Source organism: Ammodytes marinus, assembly GCF_949987685.1.
Source record: "Ammodytes marinus genome assembly, chromosome: 19".
Lineage (NCBI taxonomy): Eukaryota > Metazoa > Chordata > Actinopteri > Uranoscopiformes > Ammodytidae > Ammodytes > Ammodytes marinus.
This window is the reverse complement of record NC_137223.1, coordinates 1,138,141-1,155,346: the sequence shown is the minus strand read 5'-3', so window position 1 is coordinate 1,155,346 and position 17,206 is coordinate 1,138,141. Positions and strand designations below refer to the sequence as shown.

General features: G+C 41.7%; 1 protein-coding gene across 1 annotated transcript; it reads right to left on the bottom strand.

Annotated features, from left to right (window-relative positions):
- Positions 1-78: 78 nt before the first annotated feature.
- Positions 79-16,899, bottom strand: ak9 (adenylate kinase 9; the record flags this gene model as incomplete). The annotated part of the gene is made up of 34 exons (XM_080048202.1): positions 79-287; positions 1,069-1,183; positions 1,345-1,447; positions 1,612-1,710; positions 2,784-2,953; positions 3,074-3,270; positions 3,540-3,757; positions 3,871-4,017; positions 4,161-4,362; positions 4,498-4,714; positions 4,918-5,136; positions 5,773-6,000; positions 6,093-6,161; positions 6,288-6,507; positions 6,749-6,867; positions 6,959-7,228; positions 7,325-7,528; positions 7,716-7,849; positions 8,184-8,378; positions 8,890-8,958; positions 9,065-9,206; positions 9,553-9,671; positions 11,122-11,483; positions 11,592-11,728; positions 11,941-12,042; positions 12,257-12,331; positions 14,655-14,777; positions 15,026-15,184; positions 15,514-15,626; positions 15,740-15,836; positions 15,938-15,990; positions 16,069-16,132; positions 16,652-16,752; positions 16,884-16,899. 34 exons carry the CDS (start codon positions 16,897-16,899, stop codon positions 79-81), a joined length of 5,067 nt encoding a protein of 1,688 aa, XP_079904328.1.
- Positions 16,900-17,206: the final 307 nt, after the last annotated feature.

Below are 17,206 nucleotides of genomic sequence, written 5' to 3'. Positions count from 1 at the left end.
TGGTTATTTTTACATGGCTCTGATTTCACACAGTCCTTCACACAATATAAAGTAGCAGTAGTCAAGTCTTCTCCACTGCTACAGCACAATGTAGGCTCGTGGCTCTTCTCCCAAGCCCAGGAACCGACTCAGTTTGAACTCAAAGTCAATGGGACGTTCACCCGGGGGCCTGTAGTTCCCACTCATTGTTGAGCTAAGGTAGGGAATGAGCGCGCAGTTCTCTTCAAACAAGGCCAGCTTCTTTTTGTACTTCTGGCGGCTGTAGTCCGTGCTCTTGCGGTTGAAAGCTGTAAAAAAAATTTGAGATTTAATTTATTAGTTGGACTACATTTTACCAAAGCTTGTAGATAAATAAAATAGTATGTAACATCCTTACCATTATTTAGTTTAAGCCAGTGGTTCTCAATTATTTTCTGTCATGCTCCCCCTAGGGGACCGAAATACTATTGACAACCTGCTAATATTTATTTATTTATCTGTACAAAACCACCGTATGAGTTTCTGGCACGAGCATTCTGCATACAATCACCTTATTATCAAATTAGATAACAAAAATTAGCTTAGAACTTCTGCAGCAAAAAAAATTAAAAGTTCAGATTATTAGCAACATTTAAACAAGACTGCTCAGTCTGTGTGAATCTCAGGACAGAGAAACAAGAGCAAATGATTCACTGAGGTTTGCATTTCATTCCAATTTTTTTTTAACTGTAAACATAGTTAAATAGGCCAATAGGCCTTCTGTGATGCGATAACCAATAATTCATTAATGTTATTATTAGTCTACTTGCTTGATTTTTTTTTAAATAGCCTACAGAGACACTTGGAGACACATGTGGACATTTATTTACTGCAAATCGCGGCCCTTCGCGCAAATATGACCATACACAAGCACGCATCTCGCTTGCTAGCACTAACAAAAAAAAAAATTGTTTTTTTTGGTCAGTTGGAAATCAAGGCAGCCCGCGCCCCCCCCCCCCCCCCCCCTTGACAATTCGCCCCACCATTTGAGAAGCACTGGTTTAAGCGATGAACACAATATTTTATTTCGACCCTTGACCTCTTGTTTACCTTTTAGATAGAAGGCCACATAGAGGAGCGCTGATGTTTGTATACTGAGGAAGGGATACTTTGGTTTGAGACACCCAGCTGCTGTCATGGCTTTGACGACTGCTACTGACACTCCCTAAAACAAAAACAGATACAGACTTAACTCAAAGAAGGACCGATATCAAAGAGGGTTCAGATTGAAGACCATATATATATTCTACGCAATGCAATCTCTTAATACAGCATTATTACAGAATACAGCATTGTTTTAAAGGCATGTTTGAGTATGTGACTGACCTGTTCCAGGTAGCCCAATGTTGGAAGCGAGGTGAGGGGTACAGGCTCGCACAGAGGAGGAACTTTATTGGGCAGTTTCTGGTCCCAGTAGGTTTCAGGAATCCTTGAGAGATCAACACCAACTTTCCCTCAATAAACTGATAGCAACTGTATCATGGCCACATAATACTACACTGTCTTTGTTAAAGGTAATGGGAAGAATTTCAGAAACTGTCGATATGAATAAAGAAAACAATCTGAAGTATAAAAAGAGAGACAGCCTCATACCTTAAGAATGTGTCCAGTTTCTGCTTTGTCTCAAAAATATAGATCCGCTCTTTGTATTCCACAGCATATTCCAGCTTTCCTCGGACCAGGGCTTCATACCTAAAGAAAACATACACCTTCTATGATTAGAAAATGATCTAACAATATGGTAAAGAGTTGCAGCCAGTAAAATGATTTCTGACACAAATGCAGTCTGTTTGTGCAAGTATACTGTACAGGCATGTCAAGTGAAATTCTGTTTTACTTATTTATTGTAATTTTTATTGACATTTTGTGCTATTTTCAAAAATGAGCTTTCACAGGAATCTTTTAACCTAGTAAAGACCTACATTAACCTATTGATAAAATTAACACAGTGACTGATTTGAATCAACATGTTTAAGAGTTTCACTGTTTTTATTAAAACTATCCATCGAAAGGTAGCTGTTTGGTTTATATAATAAGTTAATAACAAACATTGCTCCGCACACTGGAGTCCTCAGAACCACATATTAATGCCAGGTGGAAACAGGGTCTAAGACCCTGTTTCCACCTGGCATTAATATGTGGTTCTGAGGAATCCGATCGTTATATGTAAATGTAATATGCTTGTTCACACCTGGCCTTAACAATGCGTCTTCTATGCGCGTTTGCGATCCGGATTCGAATTCCCCGCGCTGTATGGAAATCAGCTCGTACATCATTTCCGCTTATACACTCCATCTTCAATGTTTTCTGTTTTCTGTTGTCTGTTTACCTGCAACGGTGCACTTTTATGACGTGAATTGTCGCGTGAATGAGTACGCGTTTCCGCCCAGTCACTCGCCGCAGTTGAGTGGGCGGGGCCTAATGTGTATGAGATGCGCATACGCGTTTCCACTGTTAATGGGTATGTGGATAAGTGGTCTCAAACCACCTCCGAATGTGGATAATTTCAATGCGCATTCAATGCGCATTGAGCGTGTTTCCACCTGTAGTTAGCGCGATCGGATCCTAAAAACCACATATTAATGCCAGGTGGAAACAGGGTCTTTGAAAGTATTATCAGGATATGAGGAAAAGTCACTTGTCATGTATGTGTCTGTAATTCTAATTCTGGTTTTCGCCTTTGAATTGGAACTTAATGCTTTTCAGCATATTCAAGCACATATGGTTTAGAGTTAGATTTTACCTGTGAAGAGTGAATAGTGTACCTTTGCTTTCCGTCAAGATAGGTGACAGGGCAGAAGCCCTTCATCTCAACTTGCTGTGGGAACTTGTTCTTCACCTGAGTCTCAGTCAGCTTCCTTGGCAGCAGTTGGGGTTGTGGGAGAGCGTGTGGGCAGCCAGGATTTACAAACTGATCTGGAGTGGTCAGGAACCTCTGTGGAGAGAGCACATAACATCAATTATTTGCATGTATGTTTATTGCCGTATCATTTGTGCATCTATACAAGTCAAGTGTTTTTTTTGTTTTGTTTAAGAACAGCTCCACCACACTGACCCCTAAATGGTCTTCGCCACACATCTTGTAATAGCGTCCCCTGTATTCAGCCGCATGAGTTAAAGCTGCAATTTCCGAGCAGTCCACCAGGTGGTAATGTAGAGCCAGGCACACAGGGCAGTACTTTCCAAACTCTCCAAGCCGACACTGCAGCTCCTTTGGTGTGATGCACAGCCGGTTGATGCAAGCTGCTTTACCTGCTAAATTCAAATGCATGCATGGGCACGATAAACACATTATTGTCATATCAAGAGTATTGCAGATTTTCCCTCATAATTAATCACCTTTTATTTGTCTTTATAAATATTTTAGATTTTTTTTTTTCTCTGTCCCTTTTTTCATTTTAAACTGCAATGAGCAATGAAAAAGACATAATTAATAACTAAGACGAAGTGGGAAAAAAATAGTGATCTGGGTTAAATACATTCTCCTCAACAAGAGTCTGCATCAAGCTTCTGGTACTTACCGCTGTGCGTCCTCTCCAGGTAGCTGTGGATATACCTCATGCTGACGCTGACCTCCTTTATAATGCTGTTCCAGATCCACCATTTATTCTTCTGGCCATCGAGTGGGATCCAGTTCTTATATTGTTGCTGGAAGTGTTGCCTCACATGCTCCATCTCCTGCTTGTAACATGAGTTTCGAATGTGGAGGATCTCGGAGCTGTCGTGTGTTACGTGAGGCCTACAGTGGGAGGAGGGGAGGGGAAACGGGTCACTTTTAGTTACTAGTCATTTAGAAGGGTTTGCTGAAAAACAAATGTGTATCTATCGTTGTTATTGATGTGTGGATCTGACTTGTTGGGCCTCATCTTGTCCACTAGGCCTCTCTTCAACACATCCACCGTGTCTAGCTCCAGCTCAACTACTATCATGGGGATGATGCTCCGAGATCCCATCAGCTCTGCCTGCTTGAGTGTCTTTGGAAAGCCGTCCAGCACGTACCTTGAATGCCAAACAAACAAGTATAACATTGTACAGGATGCACAGATTTATTGATAGTCACAACAAGTAAGAAGAATAGTGTATTTGTCTTCAAACACAAGAAGACACACAGCAGCGGTTATTTTAAGGCAAAAGTTTCGAACCCTCGAGTGCTGCAGACCGAGCTCATGAGCGCCACCTCCAGACACTGAATGGCCAGTTCATCGGGCACAGCGAGGCCCTGGGAAAGATGATTTTTCATTTGTACGGCCAGATCGGTATGCCCCTGGTTGTCAAGCACCATACGCATCACACCGCCGATGGACAGTCGAGCCAAGCCGTATTTCTGAGAGAACATCATAGCCACTGGAGATAAAAAGCAAACAATGACAGACAGGAACACGGTGAATGAATGACAAGACAGAGATATGCGCTTGAGAAAGTTTCAACGAAAACAACTTTGAGTGGATAACTAACCGTCCACTCAAAGTGGAGTCTAACCATTGGTTTTCCCAGATTTCGGCGGTCCAACAACAGCCATTTTAACAGGAAGGGAAGGGGCCGGCTTGGGCTGTCTAAGGTACTTCAAGGGATTCAGCATAAACGTTTTGCGGTTCTCCTTGGACGCGAAGAAGTAGAGATACTGATGGAAGATCAGGGGATACGTGGATCTGAGAGGCCACTGCAGGGGCTGGATCAAATCTCTGTCTGTGTATTGCTGTAGAAGGGGGGGTTTGTGTGGATAAAAGAATAGTTTACAACACAGTTTGTACAGGAAATATGACTGCTGATTAACACTTAGTCAGCACTAAAGGAACAAGATGTACTTGAGTTTGAATTCATTCATTCTAGAACTTTTATTTACAACAAAAATAAAGGCCTCATCCCACAGAGGCTACAAAATACAGTTGACATGCCTACCTTTATGGGGTCCCAGCAGCCAAAGACACTGTGGAGCTTGTAAGAGGAGAGCAGCAACTTATGCGCCAGGCTGTATGAGATGGGTTGGCATTTTTGGAAAAGTGACTCCCGGTTGGTGAGCAGGGGCTGGATTCTCTTGAGCAGCTGATGCTGCATGATCTGGTGTTTGCGCGTTGCACCTATTGACATCTTGGGTATGTTTTGTTCAACCAGGAGCTCCTGACGATAAAACAGCACAATGCAGAATATATGAGCATCCAAACAGAACAATATGTGAACATACAGTGCATTATGCAGACCATGATGTAATATTGTTGAACAAATCTAAGTCAAATATAACTTCTCACTAAAAAGTAAATATAAGTAAATAAACAGTAATGAAATAAGTGAGCGAAACATTTATGCATGACTGGCTACACTCTCAAAATACAAGCAAACGTTTGTACCTTAGGGGTTCAGCGACCTGCCACTGGGGCAGTACCCCACAATGGGGCACTTATTTGTACCCTTGTGTTTCATATCCACACGTCTACATACAACACTTTTAATTCTATTATTTCAAGGCTGCTCATAGGATACAGGTTCAAATGTACCTTCAATAAGGAAGTCAACAGTGAAAACCAAGAATACATTTTGGAAGAAATACTTCATATAAGTAGCTTTCACTGCTTGGGAAACATGTACAGTATGTACCACTTTGGCCAATAAAAAGATAGTTTGAGGTCCAAAATTTGTCCCTAGGAGCTTCATTCGTGTAAATTGTACCTTAGGGGACAGAAATAGACTCCCCTTGTAAGCCTTATTTCTGACAGTGTAGTTTCTCATTTTTTTAAAACGTTGTTTCTGTATTTGTACCGTCACAGTAACGAGGCTATTTTCATCTGACACAAAGCGCTCTTCTATCCCCATCTCCAGCCTCTCAGACGCTGCCTCCTCACTGTCCTCATTCTCTGTGTCTTCCATATCATCTTCTTCAGGAAACTCATCCAGCAGCATGGCCTCTATGTCAGTCTCTACGTTGCCTGCAGCTTCCTCCTCTTCATCTTCATCTTCTTCATCTTCTTCATCCTCCCCTTGGTTTAACTGATGGTTAAAGGGAATGGAGATGGGAGGAAGGGTGGGTTAAGCAGCCATGGAGTGGGCAAGTCAGTGGTTATGGCAAGTGTGCAGCTTACCTTGGTTTGGACTTCCTCAGGGTCTAGCTCTGCCTGAAGTTCAGCCCTTCTCTTGGCAATACTCTCCTCCTGTAGCAGCAAAGAGATAGCAAAAATTGTACCAGACCTATAGTATTTTCTCAGGACAGACCTCAAGAATCATGCTTGATAACAAAGTTGAGAAATTATTCTTTCCTCTTGAATTGTCCTGCTTACCCGGTTTTTCTTGCGTAGATCACGAAGGAGTTTGAGCTGTGCTTCATGATGGTTGCGGCGCTCACGCCACTTGTCAAGGTATGTCGGCAGCAGACGCTTCTGAACAACCGACACATCCACCGACATGATGACTGCAATGTCCGGGAAAAGTTGTCGCTCTATCATGTACTGCACCTCATCAGGGTTTTGAGGGAAGCCCTCCAAAATGAAACCTGTAGACCTATAAGGTGGAGTACTTTGTGTCAAGCAAATACCTTATGTTGTCAGAAATATACAGAAATATGTATACAAATGTGTCTATATGTGAGCCTGGGTTTACATTTTTGGGCATTTTGGGAAATAAGCATATTTGCTTTCTTGCTGTTGAAGAATTGGTATAAATCTGTGATTTCAATCTTCTCATCTATCTCTCAGCAAGACAGAAATATAGTGTGTGTGTTTGGGCGTATGTGTGCTACTACTTGTATGGTTCCTGTTTCCAGTACGGTCCGATAACCATATCCAGGATCTCGTAAGTCAGTGGCTCTCCATCAGACAGGTAGGCTGTGATGGCCTGTTCTTCATCGGTCAGCTCAGTTTCCTCCTTTAAACACACAAAACAATATATAACAACAATTCAGTGTCAACGCATTATACATCTCCATACAGAGAAAGCTGTTTTTGATGCTGACATCCATGCAATCCGGGTTGGAAGAGGTATACTCTGTCTCCTCCTCGCCCCTGGCTTCCTTTATCTGGGCTTCCAAGTCTTCAGGAGAATGCTCTGGAGACACAAGCTCATCCGCATAAGGAACCGGCTTCATGGTCTTGGCCATGATGAGCATTTGGAGTTGCTCCCTGAACTGAATGTGGAAGATGCCAAGCTCCTTGGCCAGCCACTTGCCGTGAGTGGTCTTACCTGACCCGCGCGTGCCAAGCAGAAAGATCCGCAGGGCAGGAGGCTAGAATAAAAGAGGATAAGAAACGTGTCAAGTGTTTTGTTTAGTTTTTCTTACTATGTTTATGTTACTATAACTATTTTACATTTCAGCTCATACCTTGAGAAGCTCAGTCCGTGCGACATATTGCGCAGGGTTTTGAATGAAGGATTCCTTGGCTTCATCGCTAGAGAAGTAGTAAAATTTCTCACGGTACTTTGCTGCGATCTCGTCCGTACAGGGCCAAAGGACGTTAAGTGTCTTTAAGGCCACGGGGCAAAAATTATGAGTTTCACCAAATAATCTTTTGGATGTTGGGGTCTCCTGTTTGCATTGACAGAAAAAGGAGATGCTGGTAAAAAGGTATAGACCTTTTATATTATCAATTGTCAGCAGAGCAGTGAAAACAGGGATGTACAGTATCTCTTTAGTTATAAATGTTAACTTTCAAGTTAAGTTTGTAGAGTCAAAAGAGTGACATGAAAGTGAACAGACTTCTTGGTTAACTCACTTCATCCTCCTCATCTGGGGCATCGTCGCTGCCTCCTTCTTCAGATCTCTCCATCTCGGCTAAGGCCTCTGCGTCTTCAGTCTCCTCATCTAGGTCCACCGGTAACACCTCCCAGGCCACATACTGAAAAGGCTCTGAAAGATAATACATGTAAACCATATTAGATTAGCAAACATTGTCAAGTAAAATAATGTCACATTATAAGAAGAATCATTTCAATTCTAGTATCAATTTAAAAATATTTGTCAAAAGGATGTTATAGCTGCTTCGGGTTACTAAAATGTCATCATTGAATTGTTGTTCCTTCATTCTGAGAAAATACTGACAGATGCGAGTGCCAAATATTAGAGAAATATTTGTCTCAGTACCTCTTAAAAAAACACCAAAATCATAAAAAAAAACTACTGTCCATTGGAACCAATTAAAATATATAAGGTGTGTAAATTCAAGACTGTGATTGACACTGACTCTCCATCTTAAGGACGATCTCATGAAGCAGGTCCTCAGGGCTTTGGTTGCCAATCTCCAGTACTGAGTGGTCCACGGTTAGAGCATACTCCATTTGAGTCCAGTCCGTTTCAAACTGTTGCAGTTTGAGTCTATAGTCAGTCATCTCCGGGCCGTCCGGAAAACCCAACTCCCCATGGTCAGGTGGAGCTGCTGCTTGAGCAAGACATAGAGCAGAAGGAGGAGTTTAATGCTGCTTTTAAGGCACTTACATACCACATTAGAATGCAAATACAAAGAAGGGGAGGTGGATGAAAATGTGTGCCCACACTGTTCAAATTCCTAAACGGTACAATATTAAAGATCAAATATAACTTTACTTCATTCAAAAGACATATGAACTGCAGTTGTAATGTTGTCCACATTAATTAAAGGAGCACTTCAACCACAAAGGCAGCAATATCGAAGTAAATGTATCTTTGTCATTACAAAACAGTTGAATATGTTGGTGACGTATTGAACAGTCAAAGTAACAAACTGTAACACCGAACCAGACATAGTACATCTGACAAACTGTTACACCAAAGCTAATCGACTAAGCAGTGTTCAGATGTACAGTTGGTGAACTGCCCCTTTAAGTTTGACATGCATTTGTTATCTGAGAACAGCAGGCAATACAAATGGCTCTCCTTAATTTTTTTAAATAATGTAAGAATGTCATGCTCACCGCCCCGCAACCTCTTCTTCACTGCCTTGTCCACGCTCTCCTTGTTCGCCTCATACAATCTCTTCAAAACTGTTGAACACATGGGCAGGGACACATGAGCACTGACAGGACTCAAATATACACACTCAAGTATACGTATTTTAACTGAACGGTGTCTCTGTGTCTGTGTGCGTACCCTGGGTTCCATCAGTGTCTTTGAGACAGAAGAAGGTGTTGGGCAGGATTCCAGCTTGATTTAAGGCGTTTATTTGGGAAAAGTTCTTGGGAAAGTTGTCAAGCACCCAGCCGGTCCTAACTCCATCATTCTGCGACTCAATCTGTAACATCAGAATTATTCAAACACAATCGCCCAGAGAAAAATGTTGTCACTTAACGTTTCCCCATTGCAAACTGTTTAGAGATGTTATATACTACAGTATTTAAATCCCATATCAAGCAAAAGTGCATAGTCAAACTTTGGGTTCTTCATTTTAATTTGGCTCTACATTGACATCCTTTTTACTGTATCAAATGGCAATATCTATGTTAAATTTAGTCAATTGAAACTCACAATAAATTCAATGGATAAAATGAAAGTATAACATCAATCACAGAAAAAGAATTAGGGGAAAGATGATAAGGTATATCAAATCCTAAATATTTAGGACCATGTTTTTAACATACCTCTTTGACATGCTTCTCCAGTACCTCTGCATACAAGCTCAAGGGAGAGGTGGCCATATGTTTGGCTTCTTCCAGTGCAGTGCGCACCATGGCTTTCACCTCTGGATGATCTTCTGTAACTGACAAAAGCAGAAAACACTTGAACACAAATATAGCATATGCTGCCCATGCCCAGTACACTACATACATACTATCTTTCTTTCTGTGCACCTGGGGCCGTATTCACAAAACATTTTATCTTAGTGCTAAGAGTACTCCAGGAGCACTAAAAGTTCTTAGTAAGGAGTAATTTCTTAAAACCTATTCACAAAGCTGATAAGACCAACTTTTACTAAGGAATGGGAGGGACTCCTTAGCTAAGACTAGAGGGCGGTGTTGACCCTGTTGCTATGGATGATGTCATGTTCATACCTTCTATGCCCACAGTGATTGGCTGAGAGGGAATGAGAGCTAAGAGTGAATTTATGATGGGAACACTGTGGGAGATATCCATATCGTGTCGCTGTATTAAAGTAAAGAGTTTTTATATTCAATTAATGACAAGTGACACTGATTTAACATGAAACCAAGATACTGCAGGGTTTCCCACACATTTGTTCACAATTAACCTACAATAGCGCCACATAGGTATTTTCTATTTTCATTTAAAATTTTACAATTATTTGAATCGAAAAAAAATATCCTCATTGAACAGCTGCACGCCATGCACTCTCACTGTATTTCTCTCAATGGCGGACTATGCAGCAATAGTCAGACAGCGACAAACCAGGAAATTCACAATTTAGAAACAGCCGGCGAAATCGTAAAGTGCATGCGGAAGGAAAAAGGCGAGACGCGCAACTATACAGTAGCGGATCTGTGGAACGGAGGAGATGCTGCGAAGCGCCACATATAGGCCTACTCTAGTAGGAAATTAAACCCAAACGTGACACCAATAGTAACTTTCAGTGCATCATAAACCCAAAGCAACTGGAGGATAATTAACTTAATAAATATTTTTTATAACAATATAATAAATATAAATGTGTCAATACTTTCTAAATATAGCTTTACTAAGATCATTAAACCCTTACAGCTATTAAAGGTAGGCTACCTTTTATAAAGCCCACTAGCATTAAATCTCTCCAAAACACCATCAAATGGTTGTCTGTGATTCTCGAGGACTCCTAGCTTTTTATAGATTTAGGAGCTAGTTTTAGCGCTAAAATGCTTTGTGAATTACACTTATCTTAAAAAGTTAGGAGTCCTAAAATTAGGAGTGAAACGCCCCTTATTTTTGAGAGTTACTCCTAAATCAGCACGTTAGGACCTACTCTTAGCCTTAAAATGTTTTGTGAATACGGCCCCTGAACTCTGAGCCATAATTGGACTACCATTTGTGATATGTACTCATTATGTAAAAGATTAAAGAAATTGTAAATATATCCATGGCTGTTTGTTTGCGTGTGTGTTTTTGACTTAGAGGCTGAAAGAGTAAAGAGAATAGTTAAACCTCTTACCTTTTACAGCACTGGTTTCATCTGATGAAGTAAAATAACACAACATTAAATTACACTTAAATGTATATACCACTGTACAGCTGATACAGAACCCCATCACCATCAGCAAAGGTCAACTTGCCCTGTTCGCCAGCCTTGTTCCTCTTGATTGTCTCCATTGCGAACTGTGTCGTCTCCTCTCTGATTTTGTCGAGCCTCTCCTTCTCAACCCGGTCCAGAACGGGCTGCACCAATTCCTCCATATCAAGCACCAATGCATTGTAGTGCTGAGCTATAAGCTTACACAGAGTGCTTTTCCCTGCCCGTGGAGCTCCAATGATGGCTACTTTGCAAGGAGGACTGGGCATTGGAGGAAGTAAGTACCGTCGGGGGTTGGCAAAAAACTTCTGTGTGGCCTCCTGAGATGAGAGGAAGTATATTTTGTCCTGGAAGCTGCACATGGGGTTGAAATGAGAGTTGGTTGACATTTTCACCATGTCTTACCTGCAACATTTGAATTGCTTCTTCACCTAGCCATTAGCTTACACAAAGACCACTCACCCCACAGCAAATTCTGGCTTGCCAGGTATGTTCTTCAGCTCCTTCAGAGCAACAGGGCAGACTCGGCCCCACCGGCTCCTTCTCCATCTGAAGCCAGGGCAGACTGCCTTTTCGCACATGATTCTCATAAGGTCCTCCTGCAGAAGAGAAGGAATCAGGCTTAAGCTACTTCTAGTTAAATTAAGAAGGGGACTCATGTTAGAGACATAATTCCAACAATCCACCCACAGGTACCTGGAGCAAAATTGATTTTTCAATCAATATTACATGTGTGTTTATAGTTCTGTATGCATTCCCATGAGTATTTCTGTTTCGAAATTAAATATGAATATGGTCATGAATAGCAGACCGTGTCAATTTCCTCTGCCAATTCTTCATCATCAGTCATGTGGAGGAGGACTGGAATGGAGACACGCTTTATAGCCATGGATCCTAGACGAGACATCACAGACTAGAAAGAGAACATTCAGAACACATAGGTAGTTGAACATGCACATGTAGGCTCAAACACCCTGCTGTCACATAAAAGTCAGCTTTAGACGAATGGCTGCAAATTCAAAACTTACTACGGTCACAAAATCTTATTTTTTTGGTTATTATATTGTTTGAAATACTACATAATGTATTTTTACCACAGACGGTTAATTATTCTCCAATGTATTTACCAAATGCAGCACTTCAGGTGGGTTGTTTCCATCCAACTCCAAAAGGTAGAGGGGGTTGTGGGCCGTCATATAGTCCTGAAGAAATAGCAAATCACTTAGAATTACTAGCCATGCAAAAAGTTAAATTTAGTGCTTTTGACGCGTGGAGATTCATTTAAGACTTCATCTGATTAAATTTTAAACAAAAGAATATCAAGCTGGGTTGTTATATCAGTCTGTGTAAGTCTCCTCGTTTCCGATAATGGCCGCGTTTCCCAGATTCGATCGTTCTTTGGGGCCAAAGAAGAGTCGAAAGAAGGGTTCGCCAAAGAAGGAGCGTTAAGATACGGGTGTTTCCCAGATGGCTTCTTAAGTGCCTTCTTTGGAGAACGCGTAAGACGAAGCGAAAGAAGTACTTTGGTGGGAGCTGTCCACCGCGGTCGTGCTGAAACTGAATAAATCGATGCCAGGCGAATCGATCACCCACCTCTTTATCAGCGCATAAGTCACACACAGCGCCCCGTGGTCACCCCCACACAGGTGGAATTAGGCTACGCATGTATCGTGCGTGTGGGGGTGTGTGGGTGCGGGGGGGAGGGAGGGGGGGGGGTGTGTGTGGCAACAAGTGTATCCAAGTAGTAATCAAGCCCATTAGCGCATATATACCCCGTGGATAGGCACACACATGTGAGAGTGGAAGAAAGCGGCAGCAAAAGAAACAAGCGGGCACCGTCGTTTACCGCGGAGGAGATGGGCGTCTTAGTGGACGAGGTCTGGCAGCACCGGGCAGTTTTATTCGGGGGAACAAGGGGCAAAAAGAACATCACGGTGAAGAACCGTGTTAGGCAGGCCATAGCCGAAAATATGTCCCCCTCCATCCCATGTGGCCTGCGTGACTGGCGTGCTGTGAGGAAGAAGTGGCAGGAGTTCCAGAACCAAACAAAAAGGAAGAGTGCGAAGGTTTCACTAATCAATCTCCCTTCGTTGCAGGTGATGCAGACGCCCAGTAAAGACAGCGCGGAGTAACCCCTCCCCCATATGGTTTCAATAAACTACTTTGGTTTCCTTTTCAACCATTGTGTGGATCATTTTGCATTGAAATGAGAGTGTCAAACCTATAGCAACAAAAAGTCCCAGGCAATTTGTAATTTATCTAAGCGTAGGTTAATGACGTGTGCGTATAGTGCGCCCTTTCAACAGCATTCCAGTGCCAGACTTTCAGGTAAAGCACCCGGACACTGCAGCAATACTCATAGTGTGCAGGACGTTACATGTAGCCTACATCTGCTGGTTCTGTTTATTTATTTCAGCCTTCAGGCCTGAGAGTTGATATGGGTGATGTGGTGGTTGTGGGTTTATGGTTTAGTGATCAATGCTTGGTGACTGGTGGTAAAGGGGTAGGGGCTGGGGGTTGTTGGACCTCAGAAGAGGTTGATATGTTCTTAAAAACGCAGCGCAGCCAGAAGCTGCATCTCCGGGCTGAAGGAAAAATTGCATGTGTGTGGAGACACCAGAGTGATCAGCCGTTGGATCTCCGCACGGCCGGGGCAGTCGGTACTTTGCCTGGACGGCCCGGTCTGATAGCACGTCCAGTGGGGAGAAGTGCCGACAAACGTATGCATTTATGTAAACCGTCTGGCTTCGCGCACGGCGAGGCTGTTGTATTGCAGCCATGGTTTCTCACACGCGTGGACTTTGGCAACGCCTTTATAGCAGGTGGAGCCGCTCTGGATGAGGTTCAGCTGAGTTCAATTAAATCTGTTTCCTTGATATCTGTGAAATGCCACAGGGTTGTGGATGTTTTTTTATGTGTAGTACTATAAACTCACATGTGTGTGGAAAACGTAAACGTGTAATTCATTAAAAAAAAAAAATTCTCTACTATTAGTTTATGTTTATTGCGCCAGGTCCGCATTGAACATTGTTTTATTATTTCGAAAAGTGGAGGAAATAAATTTCCCTGACGCGGCATGATCACTGACGATTTGGTCGCTAAGAAGGTTGAAAGAGTGGGTCAGCGCCGTCGTACAGTTCCATCTTAGTGAAAGTACTACTTTCGCTAAGAACGAATCTGGGAAACGCATTCTTCTTTCACAGCGTTCTTAAGAGCGCTCCAAAGTAGTACTTTGCCCAAAGAGGCTCTTAACGAATCTGGGAAACGCGGCCAATGTCTTTGACAACACTGTTTTGACCTCGACAAAACATGAAACGATAATACATCTCCACACTGGAAAGTAATGTCTCAGAAACCATAATGCCATAATTAAATGCCTAATTGCATTTTAAATGTCGGAAATACAGTATATTACATGACTGCAAATGATACAAAGACACATATCATAACCCATATTGTGTGAGACATCTTAATTAATCCATCAGACATTCATAATTAGGCTACTTGGAGCCCTGGATAACTCACCTCCAATGGTCTGAGCATGGTCTCCTTGTACTTGTTGATTCTAGGTAAGGTATTTATGGCCAAATTCTCTGGTGTCCACACCATCTGGTCAATGGCTTCCTTTTTGAGCTCTTCTTCTCCAGCCTGCATGCAAAAAAACCTTCCCACCATTACTATAACAGGAAATTTGAGTTTAAGGTTGCAGTAAGAAGTATGTATTGGTAAAAAATTGTAATGAAGAAAAAAAATTAAGTAAATCCTTTTACTGTGTCAAATGAATACAACTTTACGGAAAAGGAAGATGCCGGAAATAATAATAAACTAATCATCACTGGAACGCATTCAAAATTAAAACCCAAGAGAGTTAAGAGGTGTATCCCCTTGAGCCCTACCGTCTCCTGCTCCTCCTCATCTTCTGCTTCCTCATCGTTGCTCTCCTTCTTCTTGTTAAACTCCTCCTTGCTCTTCCACTGATCCCTGTTGTACCACAGGCCTGTTTCTGGCTGCTGCTTTAGACCTGACAGCCTTTGGACCAGGTCATTGTCCGAGCACTGGTGTTAAGAGGAGGAGTGTTAAGCTCATCATCAAAACAATCTCTGATGTTTAAAGGTGCTCCGAGGAACATTCGGTTTGTGTTCATTCTTGCACCCCCTTTGGACGTAGTGTTTTTACTGCGCCGGCTGTAGTTCCTGGGTGAGCGTACCCATGACAAAGGCAATAACAAGCATTATTTGCACTGATGGTCTCATTTGCTGTTACATGTAATGTATGATTATCATAGGTTTTTACTGTTTCAGAAATATTAAAAAGTTCCTCGTAGCACCTTTAAACTTTTTTCAGGAAAAGAAAAGAAAAAGCATGAAAAGGAATCGGTTGTCACCTTGATGTTGATGATGAAATTGGGTTTTAGTTTGAGGTTTTTGATGGTCTCAATCTGCTTGTGAATCTTGAGACACTCTTCTGACAAGAACGGCAGGCAGCTCAGTACGTACCCTGGATTACAACACATGTATCATTAAGAACAAGCTGCGCCATAGCTCCCGCAGTGGTGTCATGAATGAGGCAAATATATAGAGAAGGGATCGCATGTGTGCTACAAGATTTACCGTGGTGCTCCACTTCTGGTGAATTAAGCTTGTCAAGAATCAGCTGGAGAACCATGTTGTCTGGTATACTTTTCCCCGTAGATAAGATGTTAAAGAGCTGCAATGGTCAGAAGTAACTTTCATAAATATACTAACATACAGTATATATACATGTTAAAAGGGCCCTTTCCATCCTACGGCATAGAAAACGATACTCACCTCTTTGCCTTGTTTCGTTTTATTTCTCATGTGTGTTATGATCAAATCAGTATCTGAAATGTTAAAACGCTGATGAGAAATATCGGAATTATGTGGGACAAAATGACCAGAAATACAGGAATAGTACTTACCATCAATTAAGACACACTTCCAGGACTCTGCGATTCCTTTAGCCAAGGTGGACTTGCCAACACCCTGCAACAACAAAAACACCAACTTTGTTTGGATGTGCTCCGTATTTCAATTGTGTGGGAGACATGGGATCTTCTATGCTGTGTACACAATGTTTGACGGTGACATTCATTGTGTTTACTATAGCTTATGTTTCATGCATATTTAACTCAGCAACAGACAAAACAAGTCATTTAATTGTTTATGCTTACTGATGGTAAGAGGTGACAACAACTGCTAACATTGACCTTACACATATTTAGTTTATTGTAGAAAATCAATAGGTGACATTTTATTATTTATACAGGTGTGATCAAAACTCAGGGACATGTTGCAATGCTAGTTATCCAATACACATTTCCATACCCTTAAATGTGAAAATTAGGAAGATAGGAATCCATAAAGTATTTATGGATGTGTGTACAGCTTAAGTTACAACTTACCACTGTGTGTGTGTGTGTGTGTGTGTGTGTGTGTGTGTGTGTGTGTGTGTGTGTTAATCAGCTTGCAGCACTGTGAGAGTGAGTGAGTGAGAGGAATTACCGGCCTTCCAAATATGATGAAGCAGGTGGGTTTGACACGAAGTGCATCTCTCTCAGCTTCATCTTTTAATAGGTTGTCCACCAATCGGTCTACTTTAACTTCTTGAATAAAGGACACAGGGAGAATTAAAAGCCATGAGCGAAGGGTACATTTAAATAGTTTAACAAACTTTTCGTTTCTTATATAACTGATAACCTGCTGGTAGCCTACATTTCAACAAAAGTTAACTTACCGTTGCTTTGGGACATCCCTTTATTCTATTGATATAAATGTATGTATATATTTTACCCGTTTAAACTTGTATCACCATTTGCTAACTAACACAACGTTACCTAGCTTTTAATGTTAGCTATCCAATGTACCGAATTACGGTTACCATAGCAACTAACAAACTAAAGAGAGGGGGGAGGGCTATTTTCGGCTTGGGAACTCTAAATAACCTTTATGGTTTGTGTATTCTCATTGATAAACAGTTATGCGCAGCTATATACGTTATCTACGTGAAAATTTGTGAAAATAAAAATGAAAGACAAGGGCACTGAATGACACATGGAA